The following is a 21,488-nucleotide window of genomic DNA, read 5'->3' on the forward strand; positions in this document are numbered from 1 at the left end:
GATATTCGGATATGTGAATGAAAATCAATTTTTGTTTACCGATGTTTTACGAATGAGCTTTTATTTCTTGGAGAGGCAAAATCTCCTCCCCCCCGCCTCCCACCCACCCCATAGCATGTTTCCCTGTATGAGTAGAGCAAAATGGAGTTGAATAAATCTTCCAGCCTATTGGCAGTAACATGACATACATTTATGTCGGTGGGGTAGTGTAGTGACACCATTAGACCCGGTAGATTTGTGTTGGTAGCATGCTCTGACTGTCGTGAAGAAGAAGAAGAACCACCACCATGTAATAAGTAGAGTAGAGAACCTGTTTAGCCCGAATGTCGGATGAAGTGGTATATTTGTCCCCGTCACGAGGGGGCGGGGCATGTTATTTAGCTCAGGGATTAGGTTAAGTACTTCCCTGTTCGATGTTCCCTATGTGATTTATCCTTTATCTCTTTTGGCACCACACCATAGACACGAGCGCAGGAAGTGCCCACTAAATTGCACTAATAACAATAAAAACCAACTGGAAGCCAGTTCTGAGCACTGCCGATGGACACCACCATCTACATCACCACGAAGGTCGAGCAGGCCGAAGACACGCCCAGAAGGACAGTGATTGAGTGGGAGTTGACCAACAGGAAGGCCGGGGTAAGAAGGGACATGCTGATTGGCAAAGTACGACCGACGACGTCAGAGCCGGGACTGAGTGTGCATGGTGGAGAGCTGAGCCTGTGGTGTTGGCCTGAGCTGATTGGAAAAAGAAGCACCAATGACGTGAGATAGAGGACGTAAAAACCAGGTCCGACCGGCATTTGAAGCTCTTGCTTCATTTTCCCTCTGGCTCCATTGTCGCTCTTGCCATCCTGTCTCCCTTCTCCCTTTTGGCTTTCTCGTTCCGGACCTCGGGAACGATTGTGCTTGGACCGACCGTGTCGAAGATGCAACTGGGAGATGTGCAGAGGCAACAGGAAGAGCCGTGGCCCAGGAACTGCGGTTCTCCGTGCGGACGGCACGGCTTGCCGCTGCAGCGTGACGAGGCCGGGGTGATCAAGACACCTGGCAAGGCCTAGCAGAGCACGAATGAGTGGACTGGGGCCTTATTCCCGCCAAGAACGCCGCTGGGTCCGGACTGCACACATGGGGCCTTGACGATTCCTGACGAGGTTCAGGCCGCTTGCAGATAAGTGCAATAAATAATCACACTATTACTTTCCAACGTTATTTTATCCCTTTGTCTGTGTTTAAGTCTGGTGTGGAGGATCCTGTTTTGGAATTTAGTTTTACTGTCGGGTTTTCTTGTTATCGGCATTTCTTTTACTAAACCCTTTTGTTATTTTTGTGCATTTCTAAACCCGTGTTTGTTTGAGTTATCTTTGCAGGCTTTGGGACTGCCGGCGGAATCGACAGGTAAGACTTTTCAGTGTTTTCCCTTTTCTCTTTCTTCCTCCCCCGTATATATATATATATATATAAGTCCGCATTTGATCAGTCACCTTGGAGTTAAAAGCTCGCTATTGGCTATTCGTCCCTTGGAGAGATTTTTATCGCCAGGAACATGACAATCTTAGTATAATTCACCAAATGTCTGTCTGTTCCCAGGTACCGCAAAAACGGCTGAACCGATCGCAACGATATTTTGGGTTGGTAATCCTGGGACCCCCTCGAGTAAAATAGGCTATATTGTTTTTCCAATTTCAGCTTTGGTCTCCAGCATTTTCAGGTTTGGACTCTCGCATAACGTTATTGTCCCAGGTACTGCAAAAACGGCTGCACCGATCGCAACGATTTCCTGGAACCCCTGCAGTAAAATCCTATGATAATTCACCAAAAGAACATGACATGAAAATTAAAAACGGCTGAACAGTATTTCATGAACATTTCATTGCAGAATTGAGGAAAATCCTGATGAATTACGAACCTGCCGTGAATGCGGAAATGGACAGATTACGGCAATGAGCTGGTTTGATAATATCCCAATACATCCATCATTTAAAACAGTATTTTGTTAAAGTATCAATTGATGATTGGAATTGAGTGAATACAATTACGATTTTGAATTCGTCATTGTATTCACCCAACCGTACGGAACTTCACATCAGGATTTAAATATTTTTTTTTATCACGAATGTTAAAAGTTTATTTTTTATATTAATGCTATTTCATTTGTGATTGGAGTTGAGCTGTTTGGAATGAAAAAAGAGATATCGAGTTCAAGTGAATGACGAAATGCAGTGACGGTTTCTACTTTCTAAACATGAAATTCGCGGATCGCCATATGCCGATTCGCCATTGACTGGGTATGGAACAAACGTACCCGTCTCTTTGCGAACGGGTACGTTTTTCATGGAAGTCCTTCACGAACTTGCTGTCCATGTCTGACGTGCGACTGAAGGTGCTACAGGAATGTGGAATTTATTGGTTTCATGCTTTAGCATTCGCCATTTCTGCATTGTCTGTTTGCTTCTGGCCTCCCACCCATGCATAGCATGGGTACCTCACTAGTACATTTAATTGGCAACTAGATAGCATCTGAAAATACAAAGCCCGTCCATATCCTCTTTGTATTCAGACTTATTCCATATGCTAAGCATGACGAAAACAGCAAAAAAAAAAAAATTCAAAATTTTTTTCATTTTAGGTGATGACCATTTTGACCTCAAAATGACCTTTGACCCCACTTCCTTGTATGTTTTTTTTATGTGTCCGCTTGTTTTTTTGTGATTAATGTTAGCTATTACACGAGCCTGATCTTGTATACAAAAAAAAGAAAAAGAAAAAGAAAAAACGCAATAGGTTTCAGTGATCCAATATAGAAGAAACCCTGTGCAAATTTCAACTCATTCGGGTGACATTTGATGATCAAGGTTTTATGCAACCTTGATATTTTGATCTAAAAAAAACCCCAAAAGACAATCGGCATATAGTTTTTGATTGGTGATCCAATTCAGTCGCCCAATATGTAAATTCTTCTAATTTCAGGTAAATCAGATGAAAATTTACGATTTTATGCAACCTTGACCTTTGACCTTTTGATCTTAAAAAAGCAATCGGCTTCTAGCTTTTGATTGGTGAACCAATTCAGTGACCCAATATGCAAGTTCTTAAAATGTCAGGTCAATTGGATGAAAATGGATGAATTTATGTGACTCTGACCTTTGACCTTTTGACGAAATTATTAATTTGTCTTCTCATATTCTCATACTATAGCTTTGTTGAAAATTTGATGACAAAATCTCAATTGGTAAAAAAGTTATAGGCCAGACACGGACACACACGGTCAAAAAACTGATACAAACATACACAGAAACAGACACACACAAACAGACACACACAAACAGACACACACAAACAGACACACGCAGACACACGCAAACAGACACACGCAAACAGACACACGCAAACAGACACACGCAAACAGACACACGCAAACAGACACACGCAAACAGACACACGCAAACAGACACACGCAAACAGACACACGCAAACAGACACACGCAAACAGACACACACAAACAGACACACACAAACAGACACACACAAACAGACACACACAAACAGACACACACAAACAGACACACACAAACAGACACACACAAACAGACACGCACAAACAGACACGCACAGACACACACAAACAGACACACACAGACACACACAAACAGACACACACAAACAGACACACACAAACAGACACACACAAACAGACACACACAAACAGACACACAAACAGACACACACAGACACACACAGACACACAAACAGACACACCACACACCACTCACCACTCACCACACACCACACACCACATACACACACACGATTTCAAAACCCTGTCTCTTGCTGCACGGGGGATGGCTAATGTTATTACCTCATGCACTCGAGGCAAAAATAAGGGTTAAGCAATTGAAATATGATTGAAAATGGAAAATGATTTTTGAAATGTGCTCTCATTGGTCGGACAGCTGAAAGACACCACCCACATTTGTCGCTTGACTCCACCCACGATGGCCACGGCACCCAGACTAAATAATATGGCTGTCATCTTGCTTTTCTGGTGGGTCTAAGACATCAGGCCTGTAGGCCCCTTCTGATTATACACTGCCCGGGTGTGTTGTCAGATTTCCACTGGTTTTGTTTGGGTTGAGTGTTACTCATGATCAGGGACCCCAAAAAAATCGAATCTATGTGAATTTTAAATTATTAGTAAGGTTTAATCAATCCCGTCAGCACGCACAGTACACGGCTCCCTAAAAAAATAGTTTACTTCATTTGTGAACGGCCCCATATTGGGGTTAAATAATCTGTGACAGTGTGACGAATCGGCTTGTTTTGATATAACCGTGGTGGAGGCTGTCAAGGGTGAGAGGTGTCACCCTTTAGTAGCGCATTAAATGTTTCCCAATCGCACTGTTCATCTTTTAAGAGTGCTTTAAATGCACGTTTCCCAATTGGCCCGTTACTGGATTTTGTCGCAGGTTATGATCACAGTGCAGTCATTCTTGTTCAACGCTGCGTGGGGTAAGATGTTCAATGAACTCTCTTGTTTTATACTTTGCAAAATGGCATTTTATATTGTATTTACTTCATTCAAAAATCAAATCTTTCCCATCATCCAAAACAAAAAATCTAAATTCCCCATCCAAAATCTTGATCTTTTCTACCCCCGTTAATTCACCCCAGATCCACTTTTTTGAAATACCGACTTCTTTCCTGGAAGTCCGAGCAGTGTCCATGTGTTTTTTTTTTGTTTACCTCTCCCACCCCCTCCCCCCCCACCCTTCCCATGCCTCTTCCCCCCCAAGCCCTCTCCCTCCCACAGATCTCCTGATGTCCCTGCTCTCTATCTTGTCTCCCACTCCCTTTATCATATGTTTTATGTTTTGTGTCATTTGTCTTTTTGTGATCAATGTTAGCTCTTACACGAGCCTCGATCTTGTATACAAAAAAAAAGAAAAAAAAAAAAAGAATGAGAGTTCAGAGATGAGAATAGCTGCTGCTGAATTGTCCATGCAACAACGACAATGACAATTAAAACATGACACTCTGGCCCACCTCTTAAGTGATTTGAGTCTGGAGCTTTCATCAATCCAGGAGGTCCAGGTAGACCTTGCGGACCAGGAGGACCAGCAGGACCCGGTGGCCCAGTGATGTAGCTGGGCATACCCGAAGACAACTCATCAAAGCCTGTGAAAGGATCAAAGAAAGGAAAATCAATATGAGTATCTATCTATAATTCCAGTAATCTCTGTGTGTGTGTATGCGACCGCTGTTTCTCGACAACTACCGGTCCGATATACTTTAAACTTGCCAGGTATATTGCTGGGGACCCGAGGATGTGCCTTTTCAAGGTTTCATATTAATCGGACAATTACTTACCGAGCTATGTCCAAAAAACGATTCAACCAATCAGAGAGCAGCGAGCTATCGCGTGTGCCGAACGTGGCGAACACACTCTGCCTCGGACGGCACATTTGAGAGCATATTCATTTATTTCACGTTGGCAAACTATGTTGCCGCTATGTTGGCGTTAAACTATGTTTTAAAACTAATTAAAACCATTTCATGTAAATAGAGGGGGGGATTGTCACTGTACTCGCAAGCCGTTCGCCGTTCGCTTTGGCGTTGCGAATGGACCAAAACATTTCATGAACCAAACCATTTCATGTAAAGCGTTCGCCGTTCGCTTTGGCGTTGCGAATGAACCAAAACATTTCATGGACCAAACCATTTCATGTAAATAGAGGGGGGGGGGGATTGTCACCGTACTCGCACCCACGTACCCACGTACCCACGTACGGGCATTGCACCCACGTACGGGCATGCCCTAGTATTAGCAATCAGATCAGGACCTCAGTAAAATATTGAGTAGTGAGGAGAATAAATAAATAACTTTACACGTGTACACATGAGTAATCTCTCATGGGGGAGGGGGCTGCTCCAGGGCCTGGGGTCCGTTGAGGGGTTCTGAGGTTCATTATTTAAACAGCACAGCGATACCCCTTGTAGGCTCGTTCTCACTTCCTCATTGTTACATGATTGAAGAGTCATGGCCAGTGGAAGAACATGTTGTGCTTTGTTTGAAGTCCCACATTCCTGCGGGATTGGCCTGGGGAAGTTTGGCTCAAGTCTTTCACGAACAGGCTGATCAGGTGTGAAACTTGACGGGTTAGGGCAGGAATTTGTAATTTGTTCAGGGTGCTGGCAATAACTCGCCTACTTTTTGTGAAGGACACCACGGGATCTTTAACGTGTCCACCAACTAATGTCGGTGATGAGATGCCCTGTTTGACGGTCGGTCTGTAAAACACTGGGATGACAGTTTATAGCTGGGTCGGGATTCTAACGCAAGCTAGAAAAGCAAAAGCAGCACCGAAAGCGGCCGTATAATACATTTGTTAATACTTTATTTACTTTTTTGAAACTTTTGAAATTGTCAGCTGTCAGCTAAAAAGGTGTGTGTGTGTGTGTGTGTGTGTGTGTGTGTGTGTGTGTGTGTGTGTGTGTGTGTGTGTGTGTGTGTGTGTGCACATGCGCACACACCTAAAACAGAGAAAATTAAATACATGAATAGGGAATCATATTTCATCACAGTGGAGTATTTTAGGGTCATTTTGAATAATATGGCTGAAACACTCACTTTTAACAATATGAAAGCTTATTCTTTGTTTTTAACACAAAATACACTCAGAGATCATTAATGTTACCCAAAAAAAAGCTACAATGTTCATATTGTAAGTTTTCATAATCCACACTGTGGAAAAAGACATCATTTTTTGTACATTATTACCTCCACCACCAAAGGTGGAGGGTTATGTTTTCACCCCTGTCTGTCTGTTTGTGAACAACATATTTCAAAAAGTTGTGGACGGATTCGGACGAAATTTGGCAGAGAGAGTACCGTATGTAACAAGGAAGAATCGGTTCAATTTTGGTGAAGATCCGGATCTGGTTAGTAGAATTTTAAAAAGTGATTCTTCACCATTTGTCGATCGGGCCAAAAACGATACATAGCAGGATATCTCAAAGTTGTGGACGAATGACTTTGATTAAATGTGATTCTGTAATGTGATTTTCTGATCTACTCTGAGATGCAAAACGTAAATTGTTCACCTGGCGGAGGTATGCTCTTTACTGAGTGCCGTTCTAGTTATTCCGTATACTCTGCCCCAGCCCTCTCCCTTCTGCAGATCTCCTGATAGTTAGGCAGTTAAGAGGAAGCATCGTTCATTTTTTCAGGAAAGCACCAAATTGTGGCACAGATGTAGTATGGACCTATACAATTGTTTTCCTGAGGGGCGCCCAAAAATTCAGAAAATTCAAAAAATCCAAAAAAATGTCCTGGATGCCGTGAAAAAGGGGAGAAAACGGGTATTGATTCGAACTGTAGATTCTGATATTGTGGTCTTGGCAATAGCACACTACTTTACCTACCAGTCACACGGTGTGGAGGAACTCTGGATTGCCATTGGCACTGGTAAAAGCTACCGCTACCTTGCCATCCATAAAATTGCCACCGGCCTTGGCCGCAGGAAGTCCGAGTCTAGAAAGATATGTTGCCATCCTCTATGACCGGACTACCGAGATAAAGACAGTGAATGACATGCGCCGACACTTGTTCACGAAGAAGGCAAGAACAATTGATCACATTCCCCCAACAGCAGACGCCTTCGAACAACACCTAAAACGTGCATGTTTTCAGGCTGGACACGTATGGAGTCAGGCACTTGTGCCCTACCCAGAACTTCCATCACCAGCTGATTGGGGCTGGATGAAAACAGGGACTTCTTGGACACCAATTTGGACCACAATACCACTGATACAGGAGGCATGTTCAGAGCTTACAAGCTGCCATTGTAAGTCGGCCTGTAAAGGCAACTGTAAATGCTCCAGGGCAAATCTGCCCTGCACATCACTGTGTGACTGCGATGGACAGTGCTTGTAGTACTACGCGTCTGTGCGAGAGCCTCCACCTTTCAAGTGCCCACAATATTTTAAGTTAAAACTGCAACTGTGTGTAACTTTGATTAATTAATGCTATTCCATTGTTACCAGAGACCAATAAAACAATGTGTATCATTTGGAATTGAAATTTTACCTAAAATACCATGAGAGATTCAAGGAAAATGGAAACACCATGGCGGCCATCTTGAAATTAAAGATGATGGATGCCAATCTTTATGCAATTGATCCCATTGGATTCAGAGACCATGAAAACATGGGGTAAGACACTGGAACTGTGGTGTTATCGCTCATAGTATAGAAGTTATTGAGGGAAATAGGTCACAGAGGGCGGTCATGTTGAAATTCAATATGGCGGCCACCAGGGGTTCTGAATTTTTGGGCGCCCCTCAGGAAAACAATTGTATCGGTCCATACTACATCTGTGCTAAATTTGGTGCTTTCCTGAAAAAAATGAACCATACGCCCTATTTTTCGGTCTTAACTGCCTAAGTATGATGTCCCTGTTCTCTACTGTTGTTGTGCTTCCTTCTCCCCCTCTTGTCTCCAACTCCCTTTATTATGTGTTGGCTATTACACGAGCCTCGACTTTATATACAAAAAACAACAACTCCTTGTCTAAGTCGATCATGGCATGTCAAAAATATATTTCAAAATAATATCTGATTCTGAGACGTTAAGTTGGATATGTTTTTTAACTTTTGCTTTACGCTTAATAATTACAAATATGTGATTTACCTGAATATTAACTTTTTTAAACATTGCTTCAGTTACGCAATTAAAACTCACTGTGTCGTGATAGTTAATAAATGCTTATTCACGTTAATCTTCGCCATGTTCATCATCGGTATCATGACCTGCAGTTTTTGTAGGCCTCTTGTACTGGACGAAACCTAGCTGTCTAATGCGCTTCACAATGCGCCCAGGTCTTCAAGTATATTGCATTTGAAAATGCAGTACTGACACTATCGGTCATTTCCTGGTCCATACTGACACAAAGACGAATTGATTCAATTTTGGTGAAGATCTGAATCTGGATCCGATATTTTAAAGTGATTCTTCCCATTGAGAGATGGAGCCAAAAACGATGTGCTGTATAGCTGCACGATATCTCCAAAAGTTATGGACGAGTAAAGACAAAACTTGGGGGATGAGTTGGTGAGGCGACATGAACAAGCCGTATAGATTTTGGTTCAGGTCCGAATCCAGATCCGGCCTATGGGTGGGATACAAAACGTGAACTGTTAAGCCTGGCGGAGGTATGCGCTCTCTACCGAGTGCCGTTCTAGTTTATTACTTGTGAAAATCGAGGATTTTCAAGTATATTGGTTGGTCTTTTGCGTTATCCTGTCTGTTTGTCTGTATGTTAGTCGCCTACAGGTCACAGTTTTCAACTGATCTTCACGAAACTTCACCAAATTAAGAGTTGGTCATAAGCAAGAAGCCTATTGTTTCTGGGGTCAAAAGGTCAATAGGTCAACAAAGGCCAAAGGTCACCAACTGTGCCAAATTTCTAAAATCCTCAATTTTCATCTGATTGACTTGAAATGTTAAGACGATTTGCATATATGGTCAATGAATTTAACCACCAAGTAATTATGAGGTCAACATAGGCCAAAAGGTCAACATAGGCCAAAAGGTCAACATAGGCCGAATTTCTAAAATCCTCAATTTTTATCCGATTGACTTGACGTTTAAGAGGATTTGCATACCAGGTCACTAAATTCAACAACCAAGTATTTTTGAGGTCAACATAGGCCAAAAGGTCAACATAGGCCAAAAGGTCAACATAGGCCAAAAGGTCAACATAGGCCAAAATGTCAAAATAGGCCAAAAGGTCAACATAGGCCGAATTTTAAAATCCTCAATTTTTATCCGATTAACTTGAATGTTTAAGAGGATTTGCATATCTGGACACTAAATTCAACCACCAATTATTTTTGAGGTCATCATAGGTCAACAACTTATTTTAGGGATTTCATAAGTATCATGCGATGCACAACTTATTTCTTGTTTATTTATGTATTCATTTTAGGATTTAATTTTTTTATATCATCCATCATTTCGTCATTTTGAGAATTCATGTACAGTATTTACAAATCCAATTTGCTCGAAAATTCCTCACCTGCAAATTCCTGCACCTCGAGTCTGATCAGTGCAATGCTCTCGTTGAGATGCTTGATCTGCTTCTGCATCTCCAGCCAGAGGTCAAGATGGCTGTCGCAGGCAACCGTGATTTTGCCCAACTGCTGCTTTTGGTTCAGCAGCGTATCATTCATCTCGTTCACGTGACTCCAAAGGGCACCCACGTGCTTAGTGAGTCCATCTTTCACCTGAGCAATGCTGTCTGCCATTGAAGCTATTTTTTCACACGTCCTTTCCAAGTCGGTCATACGTTTCTCGAGCTCGTCCGAGTCGGCCTTCAAATCCCGGTCATAGTTTTTGACCGTGTTGTCCAATTTTTTGGTCATTTCTCCCTCCAATGTTTGGAATATCCTTCCGTGACCACGGATAGGGGGGACTTGTTTTTGGTGCACCCAGAAGATCTTTGCGCTCATCTCATCATTGCCATCTTTTTCAGGAATAGAAAGCTCTCCCAGGTAATTTTGAAAGTTGCTGCTGAGCCGCTCAACCGACCCGTTGAGGATCTGCACGTGAACCGTGAGTCGTTGCAGCCGATTCTGCAAAGACTTACACATTGATGTCTCTTCACAGTTGCTTCTTTCACCTGCATTTTCATCATCTTCAGCAGCACTCTCACCACTAACCTCGTACGTGCGCATCCCCGAATGATTTACTGCACCATTGAGTTCTGAGAGTAACCTTTTGTTTTCTTCAACATTGTTCAAAAGGCTACTGTACCTGTAAGTACAGTTTTCAGCCATTTTTTCGATGTTTCTAAGTTTATCCCTGCAAGGACCTTGACAAATATCAGGTTCAATTAATTTACCCAAACGATCAAAACGTTCTTTACAATTGTTCATTTCCTCATTCAGAGCTGAGACATTGGAGACTAGATGTTGTACAATTTTCTTGTTTTCGTGATGTCTGGACTCTTCCAAATCTCGGTGTAAGCTGGAATTTCTGAGAGTATCCTTTAACAGGTTGTGCAGTTTTTGCTCTGCATCTTTCAATTGATTATCCGTCCTATCTCTGATGTGGTTTCCAAAATCCACGAGACTCGGACCATTCAATTGGCTCGTTCGTTTCAAGGTGTTCAGTTGATCTTTTAAAGCGATCATTTGGGCTCGGAGGTTCTGCAGATCGATTTGAAATCTGTCTTGAGTATTTGTAAGTTCTGTTTCTATGACCTCTCTTGCCATGGCCTGTGTGTATACACAGTGCTCTTCTGCAGTCCTCTCCGTCACATTAAGGCGAGCCTCCAGCTCGTGTAATTGGCTGAGTATTCGATCTGTGGAATGGGACCGTATCATCTCTGGTGTTACGTCTAAAGCAGCGAGTTCATTGTCCAGACGTCCATTTAACACACGATATGCATCAGAAAGCGAGGACAGATTTCTGCCCATGCTACGGAGCTGATTCTCCAAATTGCTCACGGTATGACAGCAGCTTCGATCAGGTCTCAATTGAGGAGTGGTACGTTGGCGCGGCATGGACGACAACTTCTTATGCATGTCGGATAGTTGCTCTTGACCTGTAAAAAGATTGTGAACCTTTTCCTCCAGTAGTTGCAAAGATGTCTGGCTATTTGCGACCACCTTTTGCAGATTAGACACATCTGAACTACAAGAACAAGTTCTGTCTTTTGAAAGCATGCCGGACCTGATTTCTTCAAGTATCTCTTTTTTGAGTTCCAAGAGTTTTCTGTTCAGGGTATCTTGGTCCACAAACCTGATTTCTGTACTTCCAACAGATGCAGAAAAGGGAACTCTTTGTTCTGAATCGTCTCGATCGATAATTCCAAATATATTTGTTGTAGCTCTATGATCACCTGGTTGAGAGCCCGGCACACCACCAGGACTTGATCCCCCATGCCTGTTCATGTGCTCTTCTTCACTTGGTCCTCCATGAATTGTTTCTGCTCCATGATCTTTGGGATGACCCCATTGATACATGGTTTTATTACTCTCCAACTCGGTTTCATAATCTTTGGCTATGGATCCATCTATACTATTTCTTTGATCTCCAGTATCTAATTCAGAATGGCCAGATTTATCAGAAGGATCACCAGATTTAATACCCCATTGTCTAATTTCAGGGCTTCTAAAATTTGTTCCGTGCTCTCTTCCTTGTGACCTTTCACCTCCAATATTTTGGCCAGGCTTTCCACTTCCAGTTTCAGGTCCTCTAGTCCACCAACCAGCTTCCATAGTTCCACGTTTAGAATTATCTTGCCATATTTTTGGAACTTCAGTTTGAGATTCAAGTTCCATAGGTCGCAGTACTTCAGGTCGCAGTGTATTTGGATCTTTTGATTGCTCATCATGATCCCTAGACTGAGTAGTGGGTTCTCCAGGTGCAATTTCTGGACCATAAAACCAAGGTGTTGATCCTCCAATTTGAATTCTAGGTTCACCAGATTCAGTATTTATAACTCTTCGCTTGGTTTCAGAAGCATCCGTTTCAGTTTTGAGATTTTTGTCTCTGGATGTTATGGGCACTCCATCTGGTCGTGATGGTTCAACACCCCCATACCTACTGCCTGGATCTCCAGCCCAAACACTAGAACCTCCATGTCCTATTTCTGTTCTGTCTTTCTCACTTATTTCTCCCTCCATGTGTGACATGTCTTTTTTATGTCCAGTCCATGGGCCTACAGTTATGGGACCACTTAAAGTACCTCTGTTTCCCAGCTGGATTCTTGGACTTGGAGTCTCAAGATAATTATATCTAGACTCTGATCTTCCAGGTTGACCTTGCCCTTTCCTAATAGAACCATGACCCGTCTCATAATCCTTGCTTCCATGAACACCAATCTCGGTTTCATGCCCCTCTGGCCATCTGTCCAATCGAACTGGACCACCAATTGTATCACTCGAATGTCCTGAGCTGTGATCTCCAAAACTTGTTCCAGGATTCCTTTGACCATTTTCTAAATTTAATATATCTGTTTTATCTGTTTGCTTTTCTTCAGTGCTATCAATTGGTAAAATGCCCAGGTCTCTCAATTTTGGTCTTTCACCTTTTGTTTGACCTCTCATTTTATCAGGCAATCTTCTTTCTTTGTCTGTTTGTCTTGAAGTTTCTCTTACAGAAGGATGAGCTGTTGCAGGCGACTTGCCTTTTGCATCTGTAATGCTTGACCTCGGTCCACCTTCAAAATACACTTCTACTGCATCTGGTGATGTGTTTTGGTTTTTGATCTCCCCTGTCTGCACAAATTTCATAATAGAGTGTATTTGATGGTCATGTCCACTGATTAGGTTTTGTAATCGTTCAAGAACCTCATTCTTTTTCTGCAATGTCTCATTAAATTTGTTGATCATTTGAAGTAGATCATCAGGCCAGGGCACAGGAAAGCCACTGACGGTTCCAATTCCGGCTTCAGGCCTGCGGATATGGAGATTCGCTACACTGGGGGGTCGTGGCTGGTAGGTGGTGCCGTAGCCGTTGTTGTTGAGTAATACTCTCAGTTGATTGGAATCGTCTTCAAAAGCTTCTTGGAGCCCACTCACGGTCGTCTGCATTGTGCTGAAAGCTTTGGTCAACTGTTTTACCTCATTTTCAAGCTCTTCTAGCTTTTCTCCCCTCATTCTGCTGTGGGCTCTCCCTGAGAATGGAAATGAAAATAAAAGATCATTCAAGAGACACTGACTTCAAAAGTTATTAGGTCTAAGAGAAGAAATAAAATACAATTTACCATCATGTTAAAGAGAACAACTCAATAACAGCAATAACGATGTGATAATAATAATAATAATAATAATAATAATAATAACTCGAACTGACACTTTACAACTGATGGCAGTGATGACCAGTTTCCTCCGCCTTCCCGCTTTCATACAACCCCACTTTTGATACAACCCCACTTTCATTGGACATGCTTTGACACAACTCCTTTGGATACAACCCCGATACACACACACACACACACACACACACACACACACACACACACACACACACACACACACACACACACACACACACATCCCCCTACCCCCCCACCACCCCACACATTCACACACATATCCGCACACACGCACATCCACCCCCCCCGACACACACACAAATCCCCACACACACACACGCACACACACACACACACATACACCCCCCCAACACACACACACACACACACACACACACACACACACACACACACACACACACACACACACATCCCCACATACACACATCCCCACATCCCCACACACACACACCCACACACACCCACACCCCACCCTCCCCCCCCCCCCACACACACACGTATCCACACACACACACACACACACATCCCCCCCCAACACACACACACACACACACACACACATGCACACCCACACACACATATATCCACACACACGCACAACCCCCCACCCCTCCCCCCAACACACACATGCACGCACACCCACACACACATATATCCACACACACGCACAACCCCTCACCCCTCCCCCCAACACACACACACACACACACACACACACACACACACACACACACACACACACACACACACACACTCGCACATCCCCACACTTTACACCAACCCCGCTTTCACATCATTATTATTTTTCTCCATCAATTTATTTTTTGAGATGATGCTCAAAAAATTTCATCCTGATCGGATGAAGTTTTGTACTTGTCGTATTATGACGTCAAAATTGAGGCACATATGACATTATCATTCACAAGGCTTATTCTCCATGGATAGTTCTTTACAATGAGATATGTCTCAATCTTTTCTACACGGCGCTTTTGGAGATGTAGAGATGTAAACAAAATTCCGTTTTTCCAAGATGGCGGCCGTACCACGTGACCTGTGAGGTCATAATTATCCTTAAAAGATTCTTCATGCCCAGGCGCACCTGTGGTGAAAATTTCATGCCAGTCCGTGCAATGACTGCAGAGAAAGCAATTTTTATAGAAAATAAACTTGAAAATCACAGAGCCAGAATTATTTATTTGGTCTGAGAAGCCATGCGAGGTTTCTTCTTCTCCAGCCATTCACAACTCTGTGTCAAATGCGATCGAGTTAAAAAAAAGTCGGAATTTTGCCAAATCTGTTTTAGTCATTTGTTAATATACCTCAGCTTTGGTGTTGAACCCTGGTGTTGGGCTAGCGGCTCGGGTGCCGGCTTAGGATCCTAGGATCCTGGGTTCGAATCCCAGTCGATTGCTGAATTAACGCCAGGGGGGTTGACTCAGCCTGTCATCCTTCCGAGGTCGGCTAATTGAGTACCAGTTCACTGGTAATTCCCTGTTTGTCGTTAAAGGCGGCAAAAAGGGCTGGCGTCAGGAAGGGCATCCGGCCGTAAAACATTGCTTCAAAAAGGGGACCAAAAAAACAACAACAACAACCACGGTGCCCGAAAAAGGCCAACCCCCGCTTGCGGGGAAAAATGGCCTCTAAAGGTGGTTTTTTTTTAATATACCTCAGCCTTTGACAAATCGGAAATTAGAATTATATTTGAGGTTCAAATTACCCCGTGAGATCGTGTCGAACGATGCCTGCACGTCTGTACGTGTGATAATTAATTATTTGCCCACGCTCGAAGACTTCTTCTTCACGCAATAACAACTTCTAGCTTCCAGACCGCACATCCAATCATCTTGAAATTTTGCACACTTGTTAGTCTTCATGACTTCTACTATATTATAAGGTTTCACGTCGATCATTGGAGCGATTCAAGAGATATAATTTATTTTAATATTTTCGTTTAATTAACGATATCTGCCAAACCACGTGACCTATCGCAAATTCCAAAACACATTTTAGTAGACTGATATGATGAACTCATCTGTGAAGCTTCTCCTCAATAGGATCAAAAATGAGGGAAGAGCTAGGTTTTAAAGGTTTATGTTTTAAAACGTCACAACTCAGAAACCATGTGAGGCATGATGTCATGCTCGTGGACTTTTTTGTTCGTCATGGGTATGCAATTCTGCCTGCAAAGTTTGGCCTCGATCTGTTCAGGCGTTTTGGATAAAATGGGATTTTAGTGTTTTTTCAGGCTTTTCACTCAAAACAATATGGCGGCCGAACCACGTGACCTGTGACATCATAATTACTATTAAAATATAAGAGTCCCTCCTATGGGGAAAATTTGCTCTCAATCGGTCCAATTATTGCAGAGAAAATGTTTTTAAAAGAAATGTCATTAAAATGGCAGTCGCACATTGAGTCACATGGCCTGGTAAGAAAAAAATGTTGCGTTTCTTCTTCTTTCAACAATAAAGACTTCTAGCTTCGAGACCGTACAACCAATCATGTTGAAATTTTACACAATTGTTCCGCTTGATGAGATCTACAATGCATTAAAAATTGAAGTTGATCAATGCAGTGGTTCTAGAGTTAGAAGCTTTTTAGGATTTTCCCTTCAATTATGTATTGCGGCCAAACCATGTGACTTATCAAAACGTCTCAAGTATTACTTAAACTTCCCCCCATGGGGAATATTTGTGTGAAGTTTCCACTCGATATCTTCACAAATTATGGAGAAGATAGCATTTTTAGTTTATGCTTGAAAACGTCATAACTCTGAAACCATGTGACGCATGATGTCATGATCACTAAACTTTTTGTTCGTCAGGGGTATGCGATTATGCATGCCAAGTTTGGGCTCGATCTGTTCAGCCGTTGCGGAGAAAAAGGGGTTTTCGTGTTTTTCACGAAAAACAATATGGCGGCCGAACCATGTGACGTATGACTTCGAAATTTTTTGCATTCTGAGTTTTTTTTTTAACTAAGGATCTGGGAAAAAAATATCATGTTCGTGGGAGCAAAGATGTGTTTGACGAATTTTCAACTCTTAACGTTAGCATTTTTGATATACTAAATAAACATATTTTTTGGTCTCATTCCAGAGTTCTTTAGAATGAGCCATTACTCAAATTTTTCCATTGAGCGTTTCAGAGATATAGAGGGGCAAATTTGAATGTGTTTTCCAAGATGGCGCCCATACCATGGGACCCATGACGTCATAATTAGCATGAAAAAAATTATACCTGCCTAGCTGATCATTTAATGAAAATTTCCTGTCAATCTGACCAGCGGTTGCTGAGAAACTTAATTTTAAAGTTTTGGGGTGCAAAATAGGGTGGAAGAATAATAAGAAAAACTTTGGGAATAATAATTGGTTACTTTCCATTTCATGGAGAGTAAACCTAATAAAAAGTGAAGTTGATGGTGTGCCATCGCAAATCCCTTGCTTCCCACCTAAAGCAAAGTCGAAAGATGGCAAAAAGTTCCACCAGGAACTACCCAATATCAAATTTTGAGTATTTTCCCCATTTTGACCCCTGTGACCTTATGTCCCAACCCCTGGGGCATGAACCACGGTCAAATCCAAAACATCGTTGCATATGTCATACATCTTAAAATGGTGATTGCATATAATAAAAAGTTTCATGAAAAATGTGTTGAAAATGTGCCACTGATTTAATTTTTTGGTTTTTGTCCCCGCCCCAGGGGAGGCCCAGGAATTAGACGAACCTCGCACCTTCATGCCATCATAACTATCAAGTTTGGTGAATTTCTGTCCAACTGTTTGGAGGAGATAGCGTGGTGGACAGATGGACAGACAGACAGACAGACAGACGGAGCGAAATACAATATGCCCCTGTTTGTTTTTTTTCCAAAAAGCATGTAGATAATAAAAATAATTGAATTTTTACTGAACCTGTCTTTAAACAGAACACCAGAATCAATTAGGACAATGGAAAACTAAGACACAAGAGACACTTCGGAGCTCTGAGTGCTACCTACTCAGTTACCCTGCTGTCCGTTTGGGTTATTTACATATTTGCTGAGAATTTACACATCCATTGTCAAAGATTTAAGGCAATCCTTTATTCTTAGCTGAAGCAACAAGGACCATGTTTGAGCTTTACCTTCTGTATGCACCCTTTGATGGTGGTGACGTGACGTTGGTAATGTCTGCCAGGGATGGCTGTATGGGAACTGCTGTGTAGAAGGTGCTTGCTTTGCATTGAAGCTGGCTGGTCTGCGATGCACCACTCTGCTTGCACCACCAGAGCCACCACGTGAAATCTCTGTGCCCCCAGGTTCCTTTTCAGTGGAAGTTCTGTTGGTTTTTTGCGAGGGACCGTTGTTGCATCCAGGCCCACCAAAGCCAGGGCAGCAGCGCCACTGTGTCCGTGTGACAGTCTTGTATGCTGTCTTGTACTTGGGTCGCATGTATGTTCGGTATCTGGCGAGTTTACACCAATTGTGAGTTTACTGCGATGCGTATGTTCTTCATGACATCACATTTCAATTTGAAAAACTGCACAATCACAATGCTACATGCATGAGGCATATTTATACCTTTATATCTCGACCAGCTCCAGGGTTAGAGGTCATTGTTATAACAGGTGACCTGGCTGAACCGTTACTTTGGAATCAATTCATAAGTCTGCACTCCAGTGATATAATCTCAAATTTACTTCTCATCTTAGTTCTCAGGGTCCATAATTGATGCACTTTACATATCATTATATGTGATGTGTTAGTTTAAGTTAAGCTATGAATTTAAGTTGTTTTATACACTTTAAAAAGGTCAATTACGTTTCACTCTTGGTTTCACTCAGAGCCAAAACTCTAAGTTACTTATATCGGCCACCACAAAATAGTGGTGCAACATCTGGCGGGGGAGGTTGAATTTGGGCAAAATATAGATGTTTTAAATTGTGCTACTCCATGACTATCTGTATTAAATCTACTTTAATCCAGATTTTCAAGTTGATTTTAAAGACAACTGTAAGAGATAATAAAGTGACTGAATCTATTGCATCAAGAAAAATGAGATGAAAATGCAAGATAACCAATCACCAGCTTTTTGCACGCAGCACGGGAAGCAGCCGCTGTAAATGGGAGACAGATGAACGCAGACACCCGATACGCAATATACACACACACACACACACACATATATATATATATGTATGTATGTACAGTGCATTCAGAAAGTATTCAGACTCCTTCACTTTTTTCACATTTTCTTATGTTGTAGCCTTATGCTGAAATCCTTTAAAATTCATTTTTTCCCTCATCAATCTACACTCAATACCCCATAATGCCAAAGAGAAAACAGGATTTTAGAAAGTTTTGCAAATTTATGAAAAAGAAAAAACTGAAATATCACATTTACATAAGTATTCAGACCCTTTGCTATGACACTTGAAATTTAGCTCAGGTGCCTCCCATTTCTCTTGATCATCTTTGAGATGTTTCTCCACCTTGATTGGAGTCCACCTGTGGTAAATTCAATTGATTGGACATGATTTGGAAAGGCACACACCTGTCTATATAAGGTCTCACAGCTGACAATGTATGTCAGAGCAAAAACCAAGCCATGAGGTCGAAGGAACTGCCTGCAGAGCTCAGACACAGGATTGTGTCGAGGCACAGATCTGGGGAAGCCTACAAAAAAAAAATTCTGCTGCATTGAAGGTTCTTAAGAGCACAGTGGCCTCCATAATTCTTAAATGGAAGAAGTTTGGAACAACCAGGACTCTTCCTAGAGCTGGCCGCCCGGCCAAACTGAGCAATCGGGGGAGAAGGGCCTTGGTAAGAGAGGTGACCAAGAACCCGATGGTCACTCTGGCTGAGCTCCAGAGATCCTATGTGGAGATGGGAGAAACTTCCAGAAGGACAACCATCACTGCAACACTCCACCGATCTGGGCTTTATGGCAGAGTGGCCAGACGGCTCCTCCCCCTTGGGCAACATGGAACCTCTGACCCGGCTATATGATGTTCTGGCACTCCCTTGCAACACGCAATTGGTGGTTCGAGCCCGAGTGAGCACAGCACCGGATGCGGTATGCAATCTGTGCGGACACTGTTCCGATTAAGCCGTTTGTATAGTTGTCAACATTGAGAGAAGAAAACACGGGAGAATTGAAGGGACCAAGTCGTTGGCTTGACGGATTTATTTAATTTGATGTTGGTGTAGCACAGGCATGATGGGCCGAATGGCCTCCTCCTCCATCAAATTTCCTTGTTACCTACAACACCAAAGTTGGGTGGAGGTAATATTTTCACCCCTGTCTGTCCGTGAACAGGAAACGAATGAACAGGAACAGGAAACTCAAGAAACGGACTTGGACAAAGTTCGATGGACAGGTTGGGTGTGTGGCAAGGACGTATCGATTGATTTTAGTGAAGATCCAAATCCGGATCCGAATGCAAGTATTTTTTTTTTAATTTGTAAGTGACTCTTCACCATTGAGTGATAGAGCTAAAAACGATATATAGCATGATATTTCAAAAGGTTGTGGACGAGTTATGACAAAACCTGGTGGATAAGTTGGTTGGGCGACAAGAATAAACCGATTCGATTTTTGTTCAGGTCCGAATCCAGACCCGACCCATCAGTGGGATACAAAACAGGTCTGGCAGAGGTTTGTGCTCTTTCTGGTGCCGTTCTAGTTATTGGTTGTTATCGCTTTGTGGCATGCGCACCCCAAGCCCAGCAACAGGCGCCCCCTGAGCCTGGCACTAGGCGGTTGCCTGGATCGCCTGACCATAAATCTGACCCACGAATATGATATCTCGACCAATTTGAGAGTGGGTTACAGGTGTCACATGTGGGTGTTTGAATATAGTTTGTACCGTAGTAAGGAATGATTGTCGGATAATACTACGACTACTCTTTAATGCCTCAATTATTTATTCTTTAATGCCTGTAATGCCTTGTGGAGTTGGGCAGAGAAAATTTGTGGACCAAGTCTTTCATGAAGCAGGATTTGGATTTTTTTCCAGGTTGCTGATGATAAACTCATCTGATGTGATTTTTATGAAGTCATACATGAAGGTTAAGTACAGGTACATATCTGGAGTAAAATATATTTGTCACTGTAATATATTTTTTGTATACAGTGTGGAGGCTCATGGAGGAACTATAATACAGAGTGGATCTATTAGAGGGGGGCAGGCACATCAACAGCAGGGTTGAAGGACAAAGTAGAGGAAGACGGAGAAATAATGGAAACAGCCACAAACTCTCAACCACAGAAGTGGGGGGAAAATCTGGAAACTTGGAAAGAGGTGGGCTTGGGAACGGTCAATGGGGTTAGTAATGGTTATGGTTTTAGATGTAGGATGACATGAGATGGTGGTGAACAGCTGTCTTGAAGACCTGGAGGGAAGAATGAGATTGAAGACAATGTGGAAAATGGTTCCACATGTGGGGAAAAATAGGACCGAATGAGTGGAGGTGAGCAGTGAGCTGGATTTTGTGAGTTTCACCAGACAAGGGTCACTGGCAGACCACATGCACCCTGCAGAAATCTCGGAATGGGGGATAGAGGGGTGGGGGGGACAAATCCTGGAAAGGACAGAGGGTGCAAGACCAGAACGGAGGTGAGAAAAGACGGACCAGCGACATGTATGTGATGAAAAGTGATAGG

At 42.6% G+C, this 21,488-nt stretch overlaps 1 protein-coding gene across 1 annotated transcript in view; it reads right to left on the minus strand.

Annotated features, from left to right (window-relative positions):
• Positions 1–21,488, minus strand: part of LOC137432909 (uncharacterized) — a 133,173-nt gene that overhangs the window by 20,604 nt on the left and 91,081 nt on the right. Inside the window, exons 3-5 of the mRNA XM_068125221.2 lie at positions 17,968–18,287; positions 10,076–13,681; positions 5,044–5,175 (exon numbers count right to left, since the gene is read on the minus strand). Coding sequence (XP_067981322.2) covers positions 5,044–5,175; positions 10,076–13,681; positions 17,968–18,287 — 4,058 coding nt within the window. The remainder of the gene's footprint in view (positions 1–5,043; positions 5,176–10,075; positions 13,682–17,967; positions 18,288–21,488) is intronic.

This window comes from Myxine glutinosa, chromosome 8, assembly GCF_964187855.1.
Source record: "Myxine glutinosa chromosome 8, kmMyxGlut1.1, whole genome shotgun sequence".
NCBI classification, from domain to species: domain Eukaryota; kingdom Metazoa; phylum Chordata; class Myxini; order Myxiniformes; family Myxinidae; genus Myxine; species Myxine glutinosa.